Raw genomic sequence first — 27,650 nt, forward strand, 5'->3', positions numbered from 1 at the left:
TGCTGAGTCCCATTTGCCTACTACACGTCTGGATTTGTTTGTACGTATGTGTGTGTGTGTGTGTGTGTGTGTGTGTGTGTGTGTGTGTGTGTGTGTGTGTGTGTGTGTGTGTGTGTGTGTGTGCATGGGTGCGTGCATGCGTGCGGGGTCGTAATTCAACCACAGCAGAAACAAAGATTTGGTCTCTTTCTATTGGCATCACATAACCACTATTAACTTCAGTTTCTGATTCAACATAGCAACAATGTTTGCCTATTGAACTGAGGGAGTGAGGTGAGCGGTCTGAAAATGTGCAGTTCAGTCACACTACACTACACAAGCACCTACATTATTTGTCATTATGTTCCCCACATTTCTGCAAGCCATGGGCCCCTGGGAATTCCTCGTAAGGCTTTTTTTGTTGTAAAGGATAAGGATTTCCGCAATACGCAGAACAGTCAAAGAGGAAAATGAAGTGAAACTTCATACAATTATGTGTGTTTGTGTGTGTTAAATTAAAAGAAACATTTAAGAAAACGGATGCCGTTGTAGTATGTTTGAGTTTAATGTGAAGAGGATATTAAGATTGTTTCTCTGATGTCTGGATAATTTGAGTGTGGCTTGCTCTATAATTGACATTGATGTCCTGGTGGTTTCTCCAAATCACGTGGCTACTTTGGTAATCCCAACTGCTTTCAATTTCCTTATTTTTTTGTAAAAAGCCCTGCTTAACTCTTCCACGATCTGCTGCAGACAATCAGTGGTTGTGTAATCCGTATGAAGACAATTTGTGAATGAATTTTTTAGGAGAACATCACCCTGCCTAAGGGACAACAGCTTTTTTGGGTTTCCTACCAAGAATGGCGTGCATGTATCAGGGTGTGTGTGTGTGTGTGTGTGTGTGTGTGTGTGTGTGTGTGTGTGTGTGTGTGTGTGTGTGTGTGTGTGTGTGTGTGTGTCTGTGTGTGAGTGAGTGAGTGAGTGAGTGAGTGAGTGAGTGAGTGAGTGTGTGTGTGTGTCTGTGTGTGTGCCAGTGACTGAGGTTTCTCGGCTTAGGGGATTTAATGTCATATTTGAGGCTTCTCCTCTTAAATTAATTGTCAGCAGCTGTCATAGTTACAGCCTGAGTAACAAAGACTTACCAGCTCATTTGTGTCTCTGTGCTTGACTCAGCTTCCTCTGTTATTGTAGGTTGAGGATGTGACAGTTAAAGTAATTGATCCATCGTGGGTGATTATGACAGTAGGGGCATAAACATCCCATTCAACCCCTTGCTTGCTTTGCTCTTGTGTTGGTTTTCAGGCACGCAAGAATTTGTTAAAGAATGGAATCTTGACAACGGATCTGACCAAGGAAATCCCCTGCCTTCAGGAATTAAAATGACCACATGTCTGAAATAATTCAGCTCTGGCTGATTTTAGGTTGTTGACAATTGAGGTTTGCTCTGGAACATCTTTGCATGTGTGTGTGTGTGTGTGTGTGTGTGTGTGTGTGTGTGTGTGTGTGTGTGTGTGTGTGTGTGTGTGTGTGTGTGTGTGTGTGTGTGTGTGTGTGTCTGTGCACGGTGTAAATATTGTACAAGCAGTCTCTACTCTGATTCCACCCCACATTAGTCCTTAAACCTCCCATATGATTCTTATTAGCGATTGAAACCTGCTGCAGAAATTTCTTACCATTGTGGCACAAAGGGTGTTGCTGAGAGCACTCCAGAGATGGCGGTTTGTCTGGACAGAGGCTGTCTGAAGTAGACGTGCCCCATCTCAGTGTTTTCAAGCCAAAATCGGAACAGTTTTTGTGGGGCTGACATGGCTCGGTGGAGGAGTCCCTACTTGAGAAATGACCCGGGGGACAACTTTCACACGTGGTGTCACTCACCGGTGTACCTGGAGGAGATAAACACAGGACCATGTCTTAATTTTATGATTTAAAACACAACTGTGAAAAATGTGTATCATATTTTCAAACCATATTTTCACAGGCCCTTCAGATTTTTCTTATCTTTATAACCAAACATCTTATTCAGCACATCTCGCACTTTTCAGTGTGTGAACCTGATCTGCTGCACATACTAGCTGACATGGAGGTGATGTGATTCCAAGAACTATGGCCACAACGACATACGAGAACAAATCAGGGTGACAGATGACTGTGTGTCTCTGAAAATGACTCACACTGGGCTTACTCATGACAGCACCCCCATAGTGTCTATATCTCGTTTTCAAATAGGAAATACGCAACCGCAGAGTATGATTTGTCAGCTGATTTTCAGAATAACTTACCGGCAAAAATGTAAATCTACAAACTTCTGCCAAAAAGGCTATTAAGAAGGTCAACTTCTCATTAAAAAACCTAATAATTTACTCATTTAAAAACATATTTAATTGACTTCAATATCTGAATTTATAGAAGAATTTAATAACTCTGTTTATTTTCAATTTTCTTGTTTGTGAGATAATTTCCTCACTGAAAATGTTGCCCTTGTGATGTAAGAAGATTAAATACGTTTTCTCCAAAGGATCAAATGTTTTATATTTTACCCATTTAATGGCATTTTACCTAATTTCAACTAGTTGTAACCACGCATAGTGACATAACAGTAAACAGTGAAACCTTGTCGTTTGTGACATGCAGCACACATGAGGACATGACCATGTTGTGGAACTAGGTATTCATCACATCCTTATTTTTTTCAATCACTGAAGCGTAAATAGATAGTGTGTGGGAGGAGGATGAGCAGCACTTGACCTTTGGTAAGTTTCCCCTCTATCGTTGCAGTTTCACAAACTTGCACTAAAACATGAAATCACTAACTGATATGCTTACAGTAAATGTTTCCTGTACTTCTGATGTACAGTGCAAAAGAATAAGCCAGCATAACTGTTATGAGGTTTCAAGTGCTGACATTAATCTTTTTTTTTCTCAGAATTTCGTTTGTCGATGCAGAATCAGCACGTTAGCACTCAACCCACGTAAAATATATCTTTATATTTTATCTGAAGCAGAGGTGACAATGCTGCTGTTTATGTAATGAAGGATGAATTGTCTCGGGAACAAACGCAAATATAAAAAAATTATAATACAGTAGACGTAAAAAGAACCTCTTGAGAAATTCAAGATAATTGACTCTATGGCCCTAGTTCTTATCTTACATTTAGATTAATTTTAATAGTCTCTTATCCGTCTATTGAAACAATAGGTTAAATACATAAAAAGAACATCTTTAGATGTTTAGATTATGGATACAATGTATTGATCAAGAAATGAATTGCCAGATGAATTAATCATGAAATAATTGCTGGTTGCAGACCTTTTATAAAAGGTACATTACATTGGTTTTGTATATCGTGTCCTACTGTGTCTTTCTGAGATGACACCAAGATAGTTTCGTAAAACACAGAAAAACCAGCTGTTACATTAAATCTCGCTTTCAGAGAGAGAGAAGGAAAGAGAGAGAAATCACAACAAGAAACAGACAAGTCAGGAAATCAAGGGGAGAGCAACGCAATCATAAAAGTCATGTCACTGGGAGACCGAATCAAGGGGTTCCTAACATCCTATGGTTTAAAGGTCTAACCCACAACCTAATACATTACATAATAAGTCCTTCAGCTTCATGGGGAATCCCCTGAAATGCTTTCTCATGTCTGTGAGTGTCATTAGAGTTTAGGGTCCGATTGTATATACATTTCTGAGGAATGCATGGGAAATGTTGTTTCATCTTTAGTGTGGTGCCAGTGCTTACAGGGGTTGCATAATGACCAGAAACCATGGAAAATGTTGTTTCGCCTATGAATCCGCTAAAATCCACTCTCAGGTCCGAGATGAAGTCATGAGAAGCGCAGTGCCAGTTTGTCCTGCGGTTTCACTAGAAATATCAGATTCTGTTCACGGGAATGTTGAAATTTAGCATCAAACTCTCTTTAAGTTTCCCACAAGCACTACTGACGCACCAAGGAGAGAATCTTTGAGGAATATCAGGTCAGATATCCGCCATGATAATTATATCCTTGGATGCATCTGGCTTAAAGATTAGCCAAGACTGCAGCTGGTGCTGTATTGTGAGGAAAAAGGCTTGGAGTCTGTGCTAAAGGCAAAGTTTATCGTATGTTGAAGTTGCAGAGAACCATTGATTCCCAACTATGCATGCAACAAATGACCAAGAGACAAGTCTTTGTCTCTGGAGATTCTGTTTAGTCAAATTTCTTAAATTTCTTCGGAAGAAAATCATTGTATATACATTACAGCTGCAACGCTTTCAGTACTGAAGTGATTTCCCTTTTCTTGGGATTCAAACAATAGCAGTCTGAGCTAAAAACAAAATCAATATCCCTGCAATATACTTGTTTCCATTCTGGCAATCTGTAAGAGAGAGTTTCTTTATCCTCTGCAATTTATCTGAGTCTGCGCCAAACAATCTGCAGTGAATGAAAAAAGGAAGCGCAACCTTAGGAATGAAAGGTTGTGCCATTTAAACAAGAAATAATAAACTGATCCCTCTATTTAAAGGTTCCTCTTTAATTAAGCTGTTACAGTGCTCAGTCATGTATGAAGAGGAACAAGTGATGAATTACCTTGCATAGGAACTAAAAAATTCATGGCAACTAAGCTGGACATAAAGGGAACATATCGTGCTTTTTTTAAGCTTCATATTGTATTTTGGGTTACTACTAAAACATGTTGTTATGTTTCAATTTTCAAAAAGCACATCATTTTTTTCTCACAATGTCTGTCCTAGTATACATTCACCCTTTGTCTGAAACACTTCATTTTAGCGCCTGCCTCTTTAAAATGCCCTCCTAAAAATAGTTAGTAAATTTAGTTCGATCAGAAGTAACACACAGCGTTATGAGGACGTAAGTCATATAATAAAATCATTCTTTTGAAATACATTGCACACAGAGGAAAAAGGTTAAATGTTGAACTCTTAAAAGATGTCAGCAGTCTCTGAGTAATGTCATTGTACATCACATGGTGTTTACAGTGACAGAAATTCGACCCCAAATGGAATTAAATTAAGCTGGAAATAAGTATGTGCTGTATTTGAAAGTAAGAAAGTTCATTGAAATATGTGATCCAACATCAGGGTGACCTTCTTCGATTCCATACCACAGTGTTTTTCAAGAATATTCATCCACACCATTTTTTAACTTCTCTAAAAGTATTTTTTTCAATCACTCTGATTGTCATAATTTCTTCATTTATAATATTTGATTTTAATTCAATTGACAGGCTAAAGCTATCAACTGTCCTCAATTAACACGAAGAGACGTAGCCCAGCCTTTGAGACATTTATTTGCTAAAGGGTTATAATAAAGATTGTTAAATTGTTGGCTAAAATGAAATATTATAGGACAGAATTAGAACAGGATGTATCAGTGACGCAATAATATAATTGTAAAAACATCCTGATGTTTCAGCCAACACTGCCCAAACTGAGAGTTGGCAAGGTGTGGAAGTGCAAGAAAAACATGCATAAATGTTTTATACAATCTCACACACACATTCCTCTCGATTGTAACCAAAACTGTATCCTCTTTATGGTATGTTTAACTATAACAGACATATTTAAACCAAACTATGTGTCTCTGTGTGAAAGACAAATAAAGAGTGGTTCTAGGAAAGTGTCAGAGTCAGTTCAGAAGTAAAAGTCGTTTCTGCGAAAAGAGAAGTCTGCATCTGGAACAGATCAGATTGTAGAATCAAAGAGATAGAAAGAGAACAGCTTCCAGTGATACAAGGGAGACCACATTTGAATGTGAATGTACTGATCTGTTACTAATGTGTGAGTCTGCTTTGTTAGCTTGTTTCATTACTGACATGCCAGGAAAGCATATCTATATATATATGGAATGGTAGTGATTTTAGTGAGACTCAGGAAGAGTACTGCATAAGATAACAATAAAAACAGAAAAACTACATACATATATATATATATATATACATATATATATATATATATATATATATATATATATATATCTCAGATACACTAGGACCCAGTGAGTAGCGTGATAACATTGAGGCAATAGGACTCTGCCAGCGCATCCTCCTATGATGTGTGCTGACAGAATTTAAATTTTCTTTGGTTTTAGAATTGATGCCTACTAATAACTTGATCTGCAATTTCAATCAAATGTATATGCACTAATAGGCAGAAACCCCACCCCGCCACAGCTTTAATATCTTCTTTAAAAACAATCTTAAACTTACCCAAAGCTGTCACTCCGTATCCGGGTGGACAGGAACTGTGTGTAATGCAGAACTCAACCACAAGGTGGAATCCTGGAGCACAGTCACACAGCTGATCATGGGTGCTGTTGCACTGCTGCTTCACAAGCTGTCTCTCCTTGCACACCTGAACATAACACACCACAGTCACACACCCATTGAAGCGGTGCTGCTGCAAGCACCCAATGACATACAGGAAAGGCTGCTTGACATGCACATGTATGATCAGAGAGAATATGTGAGTAAATTAAAGTGCCTTCAGAAATTATAGAAAAGGTATACTAGAACAGGAATATAAAAAGGCATATGTTAACAATACATATTACATCATTCATCCAGAGTGGCACAAAGGAAAACATCTAAACTACGGGGGAAGATCCCAAGACCACAATGAGCACATTCAAACTTTCATTTTTAGAAACAACAACTAAAGTGGAAACACCGGTTTCAAAAAATAACAGATGCTTTGCCAAAATGTAAACAAACCATAAAGTTATGCATCTAATGAAAACGCATTGGACAACCACAGAGGAGTAGATAAAAACTGTAAAAGCAGACTGAACTTTAGTGGAATTCCTGACGGTGATGTGAATGAAGATTTGTATGATTTACTTAAGTGTGAGTTGACATACAAAAGAGATACTACCAAAACTGGTGTTTCCCATAGAAACAGTTTATAATCACACTCCTTAATGCACATAGATTCAAAATGAACCTTTTGTTAACCTTTTGGCCTCATACGTACCGAGGTGCAGTATTGGCAGGTGTCCCCCCAGTGCCAGTTCTCAGCAAAATGCCTCTCAGGACAGACCTGGCACTCTGTGGGTGTGGCAGCGCTGCAGTGTTGCTTTACAGCGGTGCCAGGAGGGCACTGGTCGCACAGCAGGATGTCAGTTGTCACAGGGTCACGGTACTGGTACTTTGGCAGTATCTCCTGCTGCTGGAAGGCCCAGGAGAAAGAAGCTGTAAAAAGCTGCAAAAAGAAAGGAGTGTGTTAAATACTGAGTCAACAGCAGTGACAGCTTCTCCAAAGAAACCCATCTCGTGCACAGCTCCTCTTTGGAATTTTTTCTTTTAATATTATTACATTTTGCAGCAATCACCAACCCAAAACTTCCAGTAACAAAGAGTTGAAGGAAAGGTCAGAGCTGTAAAGTTAAAGCTCCTGGTGGACACACAGTCCTAAAGCGATTTCCTCTGCTTTATAGAGAGCCGTTCAGAGAGTGTGAAGAGAGAAATCTGTGTCCGTTTTGTGGATATGTATCACTGCACAGGGTCAACGTTTTAACAACAACTGTACATTTTTAATATTTTCATGTTTCTTGGAAGAAATATTATACCTGTGTTGCCTTAAACTAGGATGCTAAATTCGGCAAGCACAACTACATTCTTGCAATTTGTTTGAATAAACATCACATTATATTTATTAATATTTAATTAATTTTATCGCTTCTTAAATCTTAACAGTTTACCAAAGCTTTTAGATAAATTCAGATGTTTTAGTCATGCTAGTGTTCAATTAAGATTAGATGTATGACAGAGGGTTAGACGATGTGCAGCTTTGTGTTCTCTGACCTAAGCAGCCGTCTCCTATCCTGTCAGCAGCAGCTCAGGGAGAAAACATGTGAAGAAAATAAACGGTGAATAACTGCAGTTTAATACTGCCCTGGAGGAAGGGCAAAGCAAGGCACACCCATGTAACCCCCCCCCCCCCCCCCCCCTCATTGATATGGAAGCCCTGTTAAGTGTTTGGATGTTAGTGAGGCCTCTGAAACAGACTTAATGTACTGTATGTAGCGTATGAGACAAAAACAAGCACATGTAACATTGCTTGAGCATGATCTGGAAAGCTTTGGCCTAAAACTAAAATCGCAGATATCAGTTGGTAAGCGTGCTTGACATGCAGCCATGCAGCTGGTGGAGGCCTCATGCAGACCAGATGTCACACATCTGGGTCATTCTACCCTCAAGTCCCTCAGCCATTGGTTATGTGGACTTTCCCGTTGGCCTGGATACATCCTTACATCTTGGACAAACTAACAATGGGATGTCCATGCTGTGTGTGTGTGTGTGTGTGTGTGTGTGTGTGTGTGTGTGTGTGTGTGTGTGTGTGTGTGTGTGTGTGTGTGTGTGTGTGTGTGTGTGTGTGTGTGTGTTTATGCATATATTTTTGTATGCGGTTTTCCACTTTCCACCATGTTTGTTTGTGCATCTTCCAAAAATGAATGAATTCATACTACAAACAACTACAAAACATTCATGCATGTGGGTACATATGCAGGAATGTGTGTTGCTGTCTTTGTGAGCATGTTTGTCAATGTTCAAATCAAATTTTCATCTTCCTTAGTGTTGGTCTGTGTGCTCTGCGGTCTCCTCTCCTGGCTGCTGTTCACAAAGAGAACTGTTGGAGGTTACTGGGCTTTCCCCATCCACCACCAGAATAAGAATCACTCACCCGCTCTGCTACAGTTTACCCGGTACACACCATTGATCTCCTTTCCTGCGTGTCTGTTTTTGTACTGATCGCATTCACCTTAAAATTTGCAACCACAAAACACAATATACTATGAGTATGCGTGTGTGAAACTAAACATGAAACAGAAAGCAGGAATGCTATTTTCAGGCAATATGTGTGCATATGTCTAACTATTATGTTCAGTTATTTAGTATTTTGCTTTGAAATCTACTCATTCTTTTACTGAACATACATGCTCAATTTGCATTTATGTGTATTTGTTGTTTTCATATATGTCTGTTTTGGGCCTATTTATTTTTAAGGAGTTCGGATCCTCAAATGAGGCACTACACAGAAAAGAAGAAAATGCAGGTCTTTCTATGTCTGCTTGCTATAGCAATGGAGGTCATTGAAAATAATAGTAAAAATAGATGAAGGGGTTTTACACACCATAATAGAAACCTAGGCTTCATACAGCCTGGCGAGCGCAGAGGTTTTCCCGGCAAAACTTATCAACCTCTAAGCAGAACATTTGGTGGATGGCTTTCATCCATAGCGACTTGCTTAGCAGTACCAAAGCTGGATCTGTTTGTTTGTAGCATGGGTGGCCTCAACGGGAATGAAACCCATAATCATAGTCTTGCTCTTCAAATTAAGAAGTGTATATACACACTATTAAGACGTGAGACCACATCCAATCAATTTAGAAACATCAGGAGGGTGGAGTCAGGGACCGACAGAGTGTCACTTGGGTCTTTTACAAATCTGGGTACGGTTACACTTGTCCCAGTGACTTTAATCTCAGGCTCGGGGATGAGTTTACTGGCAGGACTGAAATCATGAGAGCCAATGAGCCTGAGCACATGTGGAAGTGGTCAGGTTCATATTGTTTTTCATATCCTTCATACAGCACAGTAGTTTGGAGTGACTCCAGCCATAATATACAGTGCAGAACAAAGCAATTGAGAGCAAGAGTAAATAAAAGTAATGTGAAACAGCACATGCATGCTCAGAGATGTAACTTTATGAAATCCCATCTTTGAATTTAGGTATAAAAAGCCCTTTGAAAGAAATGAAAGCACAATTCAGTTCAACAATTTAATGTCCAGCATAATACATTCGCTGTCTTCTATTTGTTCCTTTATCTTATTCAATTTAAAAGCTGGCATGAAAGCAAAGCGATTTATACTCAAATCAATTCAAACCACATCCATAAACTACCTAACATATATACAATGTTTTAGTTTGGAACTTATGACACACTGTAGGCAGAACCACACTTTTCCAAAGCAGCCAGTACAGTAGCTTTATGCTACTGAAGATGTGAAAAACTGTCAAATTTGTAAGAAATAACTTATTGGTAAGACGTCCTGTGGTGAGCGTGAATTAGTCTATCAGCAGTTAAAAAGAAATATTGAACTTTTTACCCTTCTTGTCTCCTTAGAAGCTGCCATCTGACAACATCACGCACAACCGCTGGAAACCCAAATTACACAGCAGCTAGTGACTACTGACAGCCATAATTATACTGTTAGCATCCTCAGAGTGAGGCATATCCTACTTGGAGCAAAAACAGCTGTTGGTAAAGGATGGATGAAGGTATGAAGGTATTAATAATGTATCCTTAACAAGCTTCCCTTGACCAAGGCAGTGCAGCTGCTATGTAAATAATTGTAATTGATGAGAGCTCTTCATGGAGTGGCTTTCCTCTGGATATAAAAGGGTTAAAATAAAAACAGCTTCATCTAATACATTTTTGTATGACAAATATGCCAGTAAATACCTTTTGAAGTGAGCTGAGAGAAAACCTTGGGTTTATGCAGAGCAAAGATAATCTCTTTAAGTTATTAACAGAGAACATGTAGTTCTTAACAGATGTTATCTCTTAGAATGAATCAAAGAAAAGCCCGGCCTGTGAAGTGTGGTGATACATAAGACCATCCCGGATCTTTTTTTAAAACCGGCAGCATCACAGAGACGCGGGTAAAAATCCAGGGTGATGTTATTGGTGTTGAGAGGATGTTTAACAGACTTAGTCACAGTGCGTTTATCTTTCACTTTGTTGGCACACATGTCTTACAATTAATGACATCATTTCTGAAAATGACTTTTTGCTAGAAAAGGTTTATGGGAGACTATGTTTTTCTATAAACTCTGTCTTGTCAAAATAATATCCATAGACAAGTATAATGATGAGAAAGTGCTTTGGGGAAGCAGGCTGAATTGCACTTTGAGCGCTGCCTGACAGATGGGCTGCAGCGGACTGAAGAGTTCAGACACCTGACAGGAATACTTTTTTGAAATGAATACACATGCTTTCCATGTGAGCTTGAAGTGATATGCATCCACAGATGTTGGGTAAGTAATGGGTTATTGACCAGATAAAATATTTTTCATAAGGGGAATTTCCCAGAAGAGACATGTATATGTTATATGAGGGACACACATTCTGGTTTGTTTTGATATGACACAAATGTAAATAAAGAATAGTTAGTTGTTTGTCTCCTCTTCAATAAAGGCAAAAAAGGTAAACCAATAAAACATAAAAAAAGAGCATCTGTAGGCAGACAGAAATGTAACACCGTAACATGCAGTTTTCATATGATCCCAGTATAAGTTAGCTTCAGTATTTTGGCCAACTTCCAACAGACTGGGTTCAGTCTAAGAGTTTTAGAGTTGCAATGAAAGTAGTGCACACTGAAATGCAGAGAGAGAGAGTAGAATCAGAGTTTGGGTAGCCCGAGGTCAGTTTAAATTCATGGCATGAGGAGAAAAGCAATGGCACAAAGGGACCAAACCACACTACACCAGCTTATCCACCAGGCACATGGCTTCAGTTAACTGTAGAACGCAGGTGGTCTGAGGGGGATTCCAGCTCTTAGAAGTGTGTGTTTGTATGTGTGTGTGTGTGTGTGTGTGTGTGTGTGTGTGTGTGTGTGTGTGTGTGTGTGTGTGTGTGTGTGTGTGTGTGTGTGTGTGTGTGTGTGTGTGTGTGTGTGTGTGTGTGTTGAGTACTGTGAATTTTGTGAAGACTTATACAAGTTGCTCTCTCAGTATAGCATCCCAATTATTCAGATTTAAATTATAGATATTAAATTACAATATTGTAAAGAATTCGATATTGTATGGTCAATGGATTAAACTTAGTCATTTTGCTATTTGATATTTTCACTTATATGGTTCATGTCATGTTGATAACAGTAAAAAAACAATTCCTCAATTCATCGATGAGAAAATTCAAATAAACAATTTCCAGATTTTCTAATGTCATTTTAGCTGGCTTTAGAAAACAATCTATAAAAAGAAAAAACATATATTTTAACAAACTAATGATTGATTAATCAACTAAATATTCTGCAAATTAATTACATTTAAATAGTGACTATTTGCAGCCAGACTGTTCAGGGGTGAAGGCAGAACAATTTTTTGTTTGTCTTTAATCTGACCAAAATTCAGATGTATCACTAATTTGAAACAAATGCATTTACAACACATTTACTTAAGTACTTCAGTATATATTCTGCTCCATAATACTTCTACTCCACTACATATAAATGGGAAAACGTTGCTTTACTCTTCTAGATGTTATATTTAGTAGTTATGTTACAAAATTAAGATTTACATTAAGAAAAACATGAGCTGATGAATTGCTTAAGATTTAACGAGATTGTTGCATCCTCCTGAGAAAAACACATTTGGTTTGTAACCTTCTTTCACTACAGATATTTCCAACAGATCAGCCAAGCTGTTTTTGATATCATCCATGCATACAGTTGTGAGCAAGATAGGGACCACCATGAGATTGAAACAATAACAGCAGTATCACTTTTGCCTATTCCGTTTTTGCTCTCTTTGTCTCAGACAATTGTTCAGTCAGTCACACAAGATTAATGAGTTCATAACAAGAATACACCCACACCCCCCCCACACACACACACACCTGCTATCAATACTACTGTTGATAGAAAAGAGGAAGTAAGGCATGAGCAACTCCAGAGGTAATCGTTGCTTTCTGAATAAACGTTTGTGCTTGTTTGTTTAAAACATGTTGATCCTGTACCTTCACACACCCTCTGTATGTCTCCCTCCCCCTATCCCCCTACTTCCTCACCCTTTCTTCAGTGTTTGTCTAGAAAGAAGTTGCGTCTGTTTGGCCGAGTGACCTCTTAAGCTTCTCTTGTCTGCGTGTGAACCTGTGGCTACATTTAGGGAAGTTCGTGCAGCTAATGCCAACGGCCTAAACTGAGCGTGGAAGAAAGGAGGCCTGAAGATAAAAAGAGCACAGATGAAAGATAATGATCGAGGGAGATAATGGGATTAGAGGCTGGATGGAACGTTTTCCTGCAGGTTAGCTGGCTGGCTGATTGGCTGGCTGGTTGAACCTCACTTCTCCTGCACTGTCTGAATTTTGAAACTTGTGTCTTGCACAAAAACAAAAAAGACTGACAACATAGCATTGTCCAATTTCCATCCAAAGTCTGTTCCATTGACATCATCACGAGCAAACACTAAGTATGTGTTTTCAGCAGACAGAACGCAAACCACATGAGTCAGAAGTATGCAGGTCAACAGGAAAAGCACACAGGTGCATTTACTGACGGACCTCTAGGCCAAAACCATGTTTGTAACACAAAATTGCAGAGTGTCCCTTAAATTGTTTACAGATGAAATTAGGCTGGCTGTTTGTTAAGTAGAAGAAAGGTGCAGGGCATTCGGAGGGGTTGAGATAGATTTATTGGCTGGATGCTGACAGTAAGAATGAGTAATTTTCTAATCTGACTCATGAGTTGGCTAAATCAATGCTTGCATGGCTGGCCAAATGACTGACTAACAGTCTAACTGAATGATGGATGAACACTATGTCAGAAATTATGCACAAATATTTGCCTATTTCACGTAAATTGTGGAGTAAAGAGAGCAGTGCGGAGGACACGACACTTGGTGTGGATGGTATCACTTTCAATGATTGCAGAAAATACATGTGCAAACATTGTACTGTATGTCACCTACTGTACTTCACACACAAATAAGCGACACATCTTACAAACCAAATTACTGACTGACCTTACAAGACACAACATAGGATCCCTCATTCACACACACAGGATCCCTCGCACACACACACACACACACACACACACACACACACACACACACACACACACACACACACACACACACACACACACACACACACACACACACACACACACACACACACACACACACACACACACACACACACACACACACACACACACACACACACACACACACACACACACACACACACACACACACACACAGTAGAAGATAGAGGATAGTGGGTGCAGTGTTTTGTAGCTACAGTGATCTCTTTCTGCCCAGATAAACATCTACTCATGCACATATGCAAAACTTACAATGGCCCCAACACAGCACTGCATGCAAAACACACCAAGGGAAATAATGACTCCCACCCTGCAGGCATACATCCCATGAGAAGGGTACTAGAACAAATTATTGTAATGTCAACGTCACAGTAAGCAGCACCTGCTGGAAACATGCTATACCTCTATATTGGCTGTTGAATTTCATTCATTTCAAATGTGCAATAGACTAAGCGATGAAATGGGACCTAAAGTAAACTTCCAGCCATTGGTGGATATTGTATGTCTACTTTGTGGGTGTTTATTTTGGGAATAAAAAGGGGGGCGAAATATTAGTTCAATAAATCATCAAAAGGAAACAACCTCAAAGTCTATTTTTTCTTTAATGAATTATTTATTTTCACTCAAGATCTCATCATCATACAGTCCTAAGTGACAAACGTTCAATACTTTGTTGGAATGTGTATAAACCTAAATCAGGTTGAATTATATAATAAATGGCTTACAGAATGTTATAATACATTACAAAAAACAGCATGAGAAGACACTGAAAAACTAGAAACAACATCTCAACGCAGTCCCAACATACTAAATATTACCTATACACTTATATTGCAGAGCTGCTATATGGGGCTGCATTATATTGTCAGTCAGGTGTTCCTGATCCATAGCCTGTACATCATAAACCTGCTTGTTTAGGTGTAGTTCCCTCAGACAGAAATCCATTTACCAAATAAAGATGTCATGCAAATATACTTAACACTTTTTTTCCACGGGCATTAAAATGCGTCGCACAAATATGCCATTTTAAATATTACCACAAGTAGATTCTGTTGAATATAAGAAAACGCATCTGAAAATGAACTATGAACTCTCACGTGGTATCGCGTCCACACTCAAAAGCAATGATTCTGTCAAACAAGACCTATTATGATCCATTTACAACAAATGTCAAAGCCAGAAAATAAGACATAATTTCAGGGACACAGAAACCGAATATTTAACCTGTGACAAATTAACAACATCACACTGCCTATACAGACGCATAGTTGGGCACGCGAATATTTTCCTTTCCTTTCGAGTGCCCATTCCCACTTTATTACACATCTGAAACCGCGTATTGCGCAATAACAATCCACGTGCCGCAAAACAATAATTTAAAAAATAGAATTACATCAGGAAGAAGTGCAGCTGTTCTCCAGCGGACCATAACTTGTGTTTACTCACCACTATCAGTTTCATGGCCGGGTTGGATTTCGCTATCCGAGCGCTCATCTCCACTGTGTAAAAGTGAACTGCGGTATGATGGGGTCTCCATCACAGATCTGTACTTATACAGTAGGCTGGAGAGCGAGGGAGAGAGAAAGAGAGAGAAGGCGACAGGAGAGAGAGAGACAGAGAGCGAGAGAGACAGAGAGAGAGAGAGTGCCCACCCACCTCGTTATTCAGTGCACAAACCTCTCTCTGTCTCTCCCCTAAATCCTAAAAATAAATTGTTGCATCCTCATGTGTTGCGTTGTGATTACGTAAAGAAAGGACAGAAAGTCGTAAGCGACTAAAAAGGAAACAAAGCAGTCTAAAAAAGAAACATCCAATGGACAATCAAAAGATAGGGATTGATTTCTGATTTAGAAAAAAGCAATACAAATATCCCATCAAAAACGTTGACTAATTGTTGCAAATTGTAGAGGAATAGGCTACTGTAAGTAGCAAAAAAGTCACTTATTTCCAGGGATGGGACTACATGGGACTATATGACATACAAACGTGCTTCTTTAGTGAGAATATGAGTTTGTCTTTTTTTAGAGAAAGAGAAAGCCTTATAATGCATCAGTGTGACAGTTTTGTTATGTCCACTACAACTATTTCGATGTGCCTATAATACAAATTACAAAGCATGATGAAGTGGTTTGTTATGTGTTTGACAAGCAGTCTGTAACACACCCACATTTGCAAAGTTTGTCAGCATGTACATATGATGAGGGGTTTATTTGGACCAGTCAAAATCATTTAGTAAGGCAGGTTATGCTTATTCGAACATTTCAACAAGCTGGTAGAACTTGGAAATGTTGTCTCAGTGAGACCGGACTTCACTGTGTACATGCTGAGAAGAAGACATTTGAGGCATAGGCTAAGAATCAAAGATGAAAAGGAATTTTGCAGTATTTTACAAATATACTATATTATGTTTCATTCTTACCTATCCCATATCAATTTCCTCTGACAATTACGCCTTTACTTATTGATGTAAGTTTCACAGAGAGCCATGGTTTTTATTTGGGAGGAATGTCCTGATCACACTTACGCCGTGGCTACACTGGACGCGCAACTGAAGCGCAGCGCACGTTGAGCGCACGTTCTACGGAATGTAACATTTTACTGGCTACACCGGCAGCGCACACACAGCGCACGTACGGCGCAATGTACAGGCAAAACAAGACTTTCGTTCTCTTCAGTTTTTGGATCCAGCACGACAAAAGTGAAACTGCAACACCGAGTTTGTGTTTCATCCATCGATCGTCTGTCGTTATCTTATCTGTAGGCTGAATAATTTGGCTAATGAATTTTGACGACAAAAAGATATCTCCATGGCAACTTGTCTATCAGAGTCTCCGGCGAAAGGAAACATTTATTCATTTCCTGTATAGGCCTACCGGTAGTTGAATAAAATAAAAAAAACATACAGACATATGTTATGACCCATTTCTCTAAAAAGGGTCGCGCGCACACCCCGCGCAAAAAAATATAAATAGAAGACTGGTCTATTTTAGCAAATCTGCGCAGCGCTTCAGTTGCGCGTCCAGTGTAGCCACGGCTTTACAGTGATGAAAATGTTCCTGCAATCCCATTGATTAAACCATCAACCTTTTAGAGCATAATTAACTGCTAAGCTGTATCGTGACATTTGTATGTAACTGAATATGTATATGGTTAAATAAACTGTGTGAAAAACAGATTAAACTGCATTCAGTGAATTTATAAATACAGATTTTTCTTTAAAATAAAACTTAACTCAAGGTCCACTTACTAGGTTTACAATCTCTCCCAATTTCACTGTCTAAGAAAAACTACTCAATTACAAGTGGCGTGTTCCTTGGGTCCACAATAAAGAAACCCATAGCTAACTCCATCTGTTGATCACCATTAGATGTACCGTAGTTGAAAGCTCCGGAAAAAGCTAGGAAGTAGATCTTTATTTTCTCACAGATATCAGTCTTCCAAAGCTAGTGCATCCTCCATGAAAAACCTTTCAAACAAAAGATCATTCATCATAACCCTTTACTTCTATACTTGTGAGATATTCATTGATGTGATGCATTCCCCAGCCCCTAACCTTAACCATCACAAATAAGTGCCTGACCCAAGCTCCCCAAAGCCCTAACCCTAACCTCTAACCCAAACATTAAAACCAAGTATGAACCTTCAAATAGTCTTTAGAACGTCTCTATAAAAGGTGGAGATGTCCTCCTTTTCCAAACATTTTATCCATTAAACATACATTTGTTCTCACAAAATTAAACATCAACTAACAAGTCAATCCAGTGACATTCACCAGTGATAGTTCCAGTTTAAAACTTAAAATGTAGGTTTTTCTTCCTCTTATGTTGTCTTTTTAATATCTCAAATAAAGTGTTCTAAAAACCTTTATGGATCACAGCAGTCAAATACAAGGTTTCAAACAAAGAGCAAACTCCCACATTGAGGTTAAAATACATAATGGGTACTGGACAACTCACGTAGTAAACCCAAAAGGGCACTCCCACACTGATCTTAACATATGATGCTGATACAAGACCTCTGATGTCAGAGGTCCTAAAAACAACATTGTCTTTTACTAGCTGCTCGCTCTCCACCCCCATACCAAATGTCACAGCCAGCTGACGTAGAAGCACAAGTTCTCAAATGTATCAGAGAAAATACACACTCACCCACCTACCAGTCTCCTAGGCATGTGAGAGAGGTCTTAGTGGTGAGGTCACAGCTCACCACAGGAGGACCCACACACATACTGTATACACATACAAAGGCAAAAAAATACACATATCTTTCAGTGTTGAGGTCAAGATACACCGCAAAAATAGTGGAGCGGAAGCTGGAGATCTATACTCTCAAACACACACTCACAACGAGCCTGACGTCTTAGCTGGCGGTTTGGTCTGTAGCACAACGATGTACTGACTCACCATATGCCCATTAAGGGGGCTGTTTTAGGCCTGTCAACAACAATAATACGATATTTTGATTTATTTGAGGCTAAGCGGTGCCTCCTCAACTGTAGCCGGTGTGTAGTGTATTTCTTTTTCATTATGTTCCTGGAGCATGAATAATAAATCGAATGACCCGTGTATAGGGACAATAACGCTTCATTTGTATATCAAGGAGAAAAGTGGTAAAGGTGGATCCAAAGGGGATTTAAATGCAACTGCAAAGATGGTGAGATTATTTCATTGTGCTGCTTTTTTTTGATACTACAGGCAGATACTTGATCCCACACCATAGCCTAATATTGTTGAGATCCATGGTAACTCCTGTGTACATACGTGTATATTTATCTGGTTGCATAGTAGCGTGTGAAGTAGCCTGGTTAACATAGACATAACCTCCCGCTCATTTCCATAACAGATTTCATAAACAAATGAATAAAAAGGGAACTCGTAACTGTTGTTGTGTCAATGGTAACATGTAAAGGACACAGTGACCTTTAACCAATCTACATGAGGTTTACTCGTGAATGCAAATCAATCATATTTGTAGGTCAACTTCAGAGAAAGAAAGAGATAGAAGATAAGAAAAAGAGGATCCAATGATTCTGTTGACAGGCCAACAAAGAACCTGAAATTAACAGCAGATATAACCAGTTATCACAAATTATACAAAGCACTTCATTATGGTGATTGTATTAAGGCAGCAACTCTAAAGTAAAAGATAATAACCCCAACTTTTGTTTAACCGTATCTCCAAGAGATGATGTGGTAAAGGCTATGAGGGTCCTCATTGAACTGTGCATATTCTACATGCCTGTGGTATAAACTTTTACAGGCCAGTTAATGGTCACTGTAACTGCTACCCCGGAACATTTTAAAAATATTTTTTCTTCCATTTCACATTTCTGTGCTGTTCAAAATACTTGAGGGATAATATTTATGGCTAAAAGATTATGTATACTCTCTGTCTGTCCATCCTGGAACATTTGAGGATAGAGGGTGTCATAAGTTACACATATTTTAGAGCACTCAAAGAGAAATGTCAGTTGTGGGCTTCATAATTAACATTTTCTTAACTTGTTTTAAATTGCCATTAGCTTGAATGATATTAGCAATAAATCAAATAAGACACCCCACCCCCCACACACCCCCCACACACTTTATTCCTCCTGGCCAGATTTGGCAGTGTGGCTGTGGCACAAAACACATAAATAGCCCCATGCAGATAAAATGTATTTTGGGTGCCCCATCTAGATTAGATGATGTCCATGAAATTTACATGGTTAAGGTAATTTATTTTTGAATAAATGCATAACTGCCCCAAGAAGTTGTTAAAAAAATATGAAACATATAATTATACACACTGCACAGTAAAAGAAATCTTCAAATATACTTGGCCAACATGGGAAAGTTGTGGTTGCATATCCGAAAGAGGAAGTTCATTCGATGGCAAATATAAAACAGTGGTGTTTAGACATGGAGCAGACGTCATCTGACTATATATTTATGCTTTTTCTTTTTTATTTAAAGTTAGTTCAATTCTTTTATAAGTCAGTGGGCTAAGGTGACCTTAATGCCCAAGGTTTTCAAGAAACCCAGGGCACACCACTTTAATCTGTGTTATTGTAAAGACACAGAAGAAGCATATTGCCTTGTTAGGGTTCTTGACCTTCTCATATTCTCCTCTCCGCCTTTCTGCGGTCCACCTCAAAGTTCTTGTTTCAGGATATTTTATATCTCTCACTGCTTGGGCCCCTCAGATGGAAATCACAATGGACAAGTCTTTATTTTACTTACTGATGAAAAAGCCTCAACAGGATACTGAAATTATCAACGTGTGACAATGAAACCTAGAGGAAATATAGCCGCATGATGAGGGGAGGTAGATTGTAATTAGGAGGAGAAGACGGGAGTGAGAATGCGGGGTATCTGAAGAGGGCCTATGAGATACACATTGAGAGAATGTGAGGAGAGTAAAAGGACATCAGTAGCAGAGAGAAGCAGAAAGGAAGGCCTGAAAAAGGATGAAGGCTTCAGCAGACCTTGTGCCCAGCGTTGGAAGTTTTGCCAGTCAAAGCAATGAGTCACATATGACCTTGAGAAGAAATAACAGCAGAGGGATCCCTGGACTTCCACAGCAGCTGATGTGGTCACGTTGTTTTCTCTAGTGAGGTTTCTCAAAAAAGATTTAGGGGAAACACTTCTGGGCTTATGAATCGCGTGGTGTTGAAAGTGACGCATTCAAACAGGATCATATTCAAGAGTCTGCCTGATGGATAGGTGTCATTTAGAGCACATAGGTTGCAAGGGAGAGACATTTTTTAAAACATCCCTCCATTTCCTTAGTGATGTATTTTAACATATGGGTATCCACCTATATATATATATATATATATATACAGTATATGTATATATATACAGTATATACTGTATATATACACATACATACACCCACCTGTAGCGAAAGGGGGTCCACCGCTTTGCTGTAGACTAAAATACTTCAACAACTATTGGATGAACTGCGATCAAACTTGCCACTTACATGTGTCACCTTATTAATGAATTCCTACCTTACTCTGTCAAAGGGTCAAACATTCAGATAACTTAAGCTATGTAAGGTTGTACAGTACTACTTGCTTGAAGATGTTAAGCCTCACAGAGTAGCTAGCATGGCTGTAAGCTTTTAGTTACTAATCTATGTAAACACCATTTATTTAGATACTGTCAACATAACGTTGAATTTGAAAATGATAAATTAACAAATATGTATGTTGATAAAACAGTGAGCATAGCTTGATTTGAAAAAAAACAACAACTTATATCATTGTGAACCAAAAGAGTGACTATTTATGTCATTCAGCAGCACACTTACAGTATACAGTATAACTGCTACCAGTAAAACGCCCACACAATAGAGAAAAAAACAAGGAGACAACTATAACTGTTTACAACTGTTTACTGTTATTTTCATAACAGCAGTGGCTTCCCACTAAATGCTTTATGCGTACCGTATATTCAAATGAATGGACTTCAATTCTCCCGTTTCCACTTGACCTTGATATTTCCTGGCATGCTCTGTAATGTAATAAGATATTAATGAATGAATGTATATTTCACATTCCTTCTACTGGTTGACAAGCTAATAAGGGTTTTATAGCGGTGTAATATATTAAACAAGTTGAGTGCCAAAAGCATATTTCAGAATCAGGTATCAGGAATAAGACAGATACACAGAGAGAAAGAGATTGAGTAATTAAAGGAGAATTGAATGTTGCTGAAACAACACATGTATTGTTTTGAAAGAGGAAATGTGATATTAAATCTCAAGGCCATTATCAACGTGGCTGAGAACTAGACCGTAAACTATGCACCAATAGGAGTTAATATTCAAGTTAAATGCAGAGGTATTTATAAGGTCAACAAAGTCAGGTGCACTGTATTCACATTTCTCTGAAGATAGAGGAATACATTGTATCTCTTTAAAGAATGAATGAAGACATAGTTGGGAATCTGTTTGATAATTTAAAATGCTAATAAAATATCACCATTCAACGTTAAATGACAAGGACGTATTTTCAGCTCTAATTACTGTACAGCCAGCAAGGGAAAAGTGGTGGTCATGGGAAAGTCGCCGCCCGAATCCCTGTTTGTCTAATTATTTTCATGAAAGAGCGCTGAATGTGTGTTTGTGCCTTATGTTTACTGTCCAAACGAGCGCATGGCAAAAAAGTTCTTGCTCACAGCCCACAATCTACAGTGGCACGGTCCCTAAGTAAAGATGGCCTCACTGTGCAACTACTGTACTAACAGTGTACACTATAAGGCGTCACCCCTGGCAACCTCAGTTCAGCCTCAATAAAAAAACCAGAGTAAAACACATACCAAAGAGGAAGTGGATATTGGCTGCAGATCTCTAATCTGGCATATGATCTGGAAAATGTCAGTTTTAATAGGAATATTTGACACCCTCAAAGCCAAACCAGATATTCCCCATGGCAAAAAAAACAAACAAGTACAGGATGTTTAGCACTAACTGAGCTATATTAAACTTTTCAAAGTTCTTTAAAACTTTTTTATAGTAAGTGGAAAGAAGATTAGTACATTAAAGCCAAAATCATAATACTATTTTGTTATGATGCTATAGGTGACCGGGTGTGTGTGTGTGTGTGTGTGTGTGTATTTCTGTGTTTGTTTGCATTTGTGTATTCTGGGTAGAGAAGCAATAGACTTTTGGCATCAAGGTTGCAGTTACAGTATATGACAAGGTTTCAATTTCTAATCAAATTAAGTACCTCATGTAAAATCTAGACATTTTGGCTGTGCTTTCTTTTTGTTATCTCAGCCCTACTATAACCCCATTACTTTAAAAATCAATTTGAAGTATGCTTATTCAAAAATGACATAATCATGTCTTGTCAACGGGGTTTCCACTTGAGTCGTACATTTTCTCTGTGTTGACTTTTTCCATCATTATCTCTGTGAGTATTTTCCACTGGGTTAATCTCCTGCAGTCTCTTGTTACCTTGGAAAAGATGACAAACAGGCCAGCAGCCTCTGAAACAGCAGCATGTTTTCCTGCTCTCTCACCAGGATGCCACTGGCATGCAGGCCACTAGGCTTTCCCAGCACTGGGAACCTACTGTAGCTCCGCTGCCTGACTGTCTGCATGCAAGTGTGTGTCGGGGAGTGTGTGGGTGGGCGCGCGTGCTGTGCATGCAGTCAGTGGGTTAAGTGAAATACAGACAGTTACCAGAGAGGGTAATTGTGTGGATGTAATAGTGTTTGTGGACCAGCCAACATTTTGTCTCAAAAATATTCATACAAATGTTTCAACTGTTGACCCACATTTTTCTTTTTTTACTTTTCTGTCTCTGGATGAAAAGAGCCCATATTTATGTATTCCTCGACATCCCTTTCTAATCTCTAAATAAACATTACAGTACAACATTGCCCCAATGCTCAAATCTGAGGCTTAATATTCCTATAATCTCTGTGATTATGATTATGACAGATGGCAGGAAGGCTGGGTGGAGATAGGTATACTTAGTATAATAGTTTTTTGTTTTCTATATGCCAGAAGCCACAATAGAAAACACTTAAAGAGTACCAAAAGTTACTTACTTCTTACATAAATGTAAGTAATCAAATCCAATTATGTTCCAAATGGGTGGGTTTGTACGGTAAACTTGTAGAAATATTGTGAAAAGGCAATCAGGCTTTATTTGAGCTAACATCAGAAATTTAATGGAAAAATCAGGTGTCAGATATTGCAACAGGAATTCCAAAAAAGAAGTAATATAGTACATTAATTGAGCCTCATAAACCTCATGAAAACCTGTGATAAATGTAATAACTTTCAAGTAATCCTGTTGACCTAATACAAATCAACTGACTCTAAATAAAGTCACAGGTGGTCAAAATGAATGAATCCACACTCTTGTTAGCTTACAGACTGTAAACAAGAAACAACAGTCTGACGCCATACATAATTGCTGTTATAAAACCTATGGCTTCCTTTAAACCCATAAAAGATAACACAATGTATAGCTTTCAGTAACAAAGCGAGACTTCTTTTGTGAAGGAAAACATTTTCAAGGGGGGAATAATCTAAAGTTTACTCAAGGCAGGGTAAATGTCAGGGTCTCTAAGGCCAAACCAAGCACAATAGACAATCTGGCATGGAATGAATGGAGCTTGGAGGAATGTGCTACTGGTAATGTGAGAACAGGTGTGCTGGTGGTTTGGGAGGGGACAGATAGTAGCGGGAACACAAACGTTACTGCAGGGCAGGTGGGAGTGGAGAAATGACATGAGAGTAGCACATGGCCAGAAAAAAACAAACGGAAAAGAAATGAATGTTATATCAGCTATAATTACTGACTTTTTGTTCTCTCCAAATTGTACAACAATGAGGGTTTTTAACCAGGGTGTTCAATGGTCTGAATGCTCTTGCTTCTTGCATTGTTGGACTTTCTTCTAGCAAAGCTGTTATCTTCCCAAAATCGAAGCAATGAGGTTGGTGAGTTAAACATTATCGCAACGGTCTTCTTTTACTTATTCTATCCATTTACACCCAGGGGCAGATACAGGACTACCAACCTCTCTCCGTCATTTACAACCAATCACACTTGTTTGCTTTTCTGATGAGGGACACTAATGCTCAAACAAATTGTATGGTGTTGCATTGCAATTTGAATGCAGTACACTATAAGAATGTACAGAAATGCAAAGAAACAGACAGACACTTTCATTCATTTTGTTAAATTACCAGCCAGTAATGAGTGTGAGCTAAATCCACTGATGGGTTCATTACCAGTAAAAGGGCGTTGCAATCTATATTTATCTGAGCCAGGGTCTGACTGACTGGAAATGACACAGAGGCAAACGTTGAATCCTTCTGAAAAAATTGATAAGTGCGCTGTTGGAAAAATGGCACAAAAATGAGTAGGAGAGAGGGAAAAATACATACACAGCAAAGGCATTTGAGAAAAAGAAATACAAGAAAAGTTATCTGATAGGTCTCTTCGCTAAGCTGAAACTAAGAAAAAGGAGATTGTGGAATAAATAAATATTAATGTGTTCCTTTGCCTTCACCACACCACACCATATTTGTTTAACAGAGTTTGTCAGGAGGATAATTTGTTGAGGCTGCTCCCCATCCATCTATGGGAGGCTTTTTCTTTACAGCAAGGTCTCCCTCTCTGACCACAGCAGTGGTATACTGACGGTCATGGTGCGGCCAAACTCCAGGACTGCTCGACTTTCTTGGAAGCGTCATCATGACCACATGAAGAAAAAGAGGGAATACCATATTGTTCTGATTCTGGATTGTCATTTTGTCAGCTGTTTATCTGATTGCTGTTATTTGCCTTAATTATTTTGAATGCTGTTAATTGATAACATTGACAGCAGATGTCAACCCCACCAGTTTTCAAATAGATCCCTAGAAAGTAAAAACAAATAAGTGAATCACGCCAACCTTAATGAATTAGACAGGGGCCACACAAGACTGCTTTTACCCCAATCTCCTCCCCATTAATCTGAAAGTTGAACACTAATAATAGAGCCATAAGCAATGCAATGACTTACTCAGATTTCATCAGGGTTGTGTGGTTTGTCTGCAAATAAAGAAACTAAAATGTTGTCATTAATGTGTTTGTTAACAGTAGAGTCACACATATCACACATGCACCTCAGCTCTTAATTAAATAAGTGATATTGATCAACCACAGACCTTTTTATTAATGAAGTGTCTTTATTTTGGTTTTACATTTGAATGACTGTGATTCAGCCTCTAGCATGATGTACAAAATCATGCTAAATGTTGTTTCGGACAGAATGTAATCAGACAGTATTGATGGGTAATGCATCATTTTTGATTTCCAAAAATCCAGATTATTTTATCATTATCAAGTATAGGCAAAACAAAACGTAGAACACAACTCATATAACAGTGGTGCTTAAGCAGAACAGCTAAAATGACCAAGACAACAAAAATAAAAATAGCACATTAATAAATCATTCAAGGAAATACAAATATTTCGCTGCATTGACTATAAATGCATACAACTGACATAACATAATGTCTAAAATGTGGCTTCAACTAATAAATAAAATTGTATTGTCAAAAGACTGAGGCAAAAAGAAACGCCTCAAAATGAAATTCAAAACGAAATTCAAAACATCTGTGAAAATGTTCTATGTTTCAAACATTTAAGTCGCAGACACTTGAGCTTATCCAGATTTTATGTTTTTAATCATATCAGATGTGTTCAAAGGGTGTTTAAGAATTGATTATCCCTAATTGGTTGCAAATGTTCTTTTTTCTTTGTGACCTTGGTTGTTAAAATGTCTTCAGATTCATTACACAATGTTTATAACGTGTTTGCACTTGAAATCCATAAAGAAGTTAAATTAATATTGAAAGTCTAATTTCATGCTAAATAAATCAAATCATGATAGATAAATAGATAGGTAAATCATGGTTGTGGGTAAAACAACTATCTTTTGAAAACGTCAGTAGTAACTTTCACAATGCAATCCCGTTCCTCAGCAAAATCCTTCAGTCTGGCTTCAGAGCCCACCACAGCACAGAGAGTGCCCTCATCAAAATTACAAACAACCTCCTCATTGCATCTGATTCCAGCCTCATCAGTATTCTCATCCTCCTGGACCCCTCCGCAGCCTTTGATACCATATCCCACACTATCCTCCTCAGCCGCCTATCTGACCACCTTGGGCTCAGTGACACAGCTCTTGCCTGGTTCGAGTCCTACCTCACAAACCGACAACACTTTGTCACCATCAGTGACGGCAGTTCACCATCAGCCCCAGTCAACCAAGGTGTAGTTCAAGGGTCTGTGCTTGGACCCCTCCTCTTTACCGTCTATATTCTCTCACTTGGTCAAATCATCCGCCAGCATGGTCTCAACTTCCATTCATACGCTGATGACACACAACTCTATCTCTGCACAAAACCATCCACTCAACTCCCACCTCAATGCCTTGTCAACTGCCTACAGGAGATAAAAAACTGAATGTCGTCAAACCTACTCAAACTTAACAGCACAAAAACAGAGCTCATGGTTGTGGAGCCCAAGTTACAACTCCGGAAGGTTGGAGATCTGCTCCTCTCCATGGACAGCTGCTCCATCTCTCCATCCCCTGAAGTCCGAAACCTGGGGGTCATCCTGGACACAACCCTTTCCTTCCAGGTTCACATCAAATCGGTCACTAAATCTGCTTTCTATCATCGAAAAAAAACATCTCCAAACTCCGGCGTTCACTCTCCGACTCTGTGGCAGAAACGCTCATAGATGCCTTCATCACGGCCAGATTGGACTACTGCAATGGGGTCCTCTCCGGGAATCCGAGTAAAACCCTGGAGAGGCTCCAGCATGTCCAGAACTCTGCCGCCAGAGTACTCACCCGCACAAAACCATGGCAGCACATCACCCCCACCCTCATCCATTTTCACTGGCTCCCGATCAAGTCCCGGATCACATTCTAAACCCTCCTCCTCACCTACAAGTCTCTCCATGGCCTCGCTCCACAGTACCTATCAGACTTCCTCCATTCCTACACCCCTTCACGGAGTCTGCGGTCCTCGGACACTGGCTTTCTCTCTATTCCCTGGACTCGCCTCCGAACCGTTGGTGACAGGGCGTTCAGTGTTGCGGCCCCCACCCTCTGGAACACTCTTCCTGCAGAGATCCGCAATGCTGCTTCCCTGGACATCTTTAAATCCGCATTAAAAGCTCACCTTTTCACCCTAGCCTTTGACCACTAATTCATCTCACTCCCCCGTTCTTCTACCACAACTGCCATCTCTGTTTTCTATTTTATTTACTTTATTTTTCTATTCTTTTATTTGTTCTAGTTTTTTGTTTGTTTATTTGTTTTCTGTCTGTCCTC

The 27,650-nt window shown here is 39.0% G+C and overlaps 1 protein-coding gene across 2 annotated transcripts in view; it reads right to left on the reverse strand.

The window, feature by feature from the left end:
* Positions 1-27,650, reverse strand: part of LOC134862409 (tumor necrosis factor receptor superfamily member 11B-like) — a 62,308-nt gene that overhangs the window by 1,820 nt on the left and 32,838 nt on the right. Inside the window, exons 1-4 of one of the 2 annotated variants that reach the window (XM_063880338.1) lie at positions 15,259-15,401; positions 6,953-7,180; positions 6,190-6,334; positions 1,653-1,862 (exon numbers count right to left, since the gene is read on the reverse strand). In XM_063880338.1, coding sequence (XP_063736408.1) covers positions 1,653-1,862; positions 6,190-6,334; positions 6,953-7,180; positions 15,259-15,306 — 631 coding nt within the window. In that variant the 5' untranslated portion in view covers positions 15,307-15,401. Of the gene's footprint in view, positions 1-1,652; positions 1,863-6,189; positions 6,335-6,952; positions 7,181-15,258; positions 15,402-27,650 lie in introns of those variants that run through there. The other variant, XM_063880339.1, reaches the window with a different exon arrangement.

This window comes from Eleginops maclovinus, chromosome 3 (genome assembly GCF_036324505.1).
Source record: "Eleginops maclovinus isolate JMC-PN-2008 ecotype Puerto Natales chromosome 3, JC_Emac_rtc_rv5, whole genome shotgun sequence".
NCBI classification, from domain to species: Eukaryota; Metazoa; Chordata; class Actinopteri; order Perciformes; family Eleginopidae; genus Eleginops; species Eleginops maclovinus.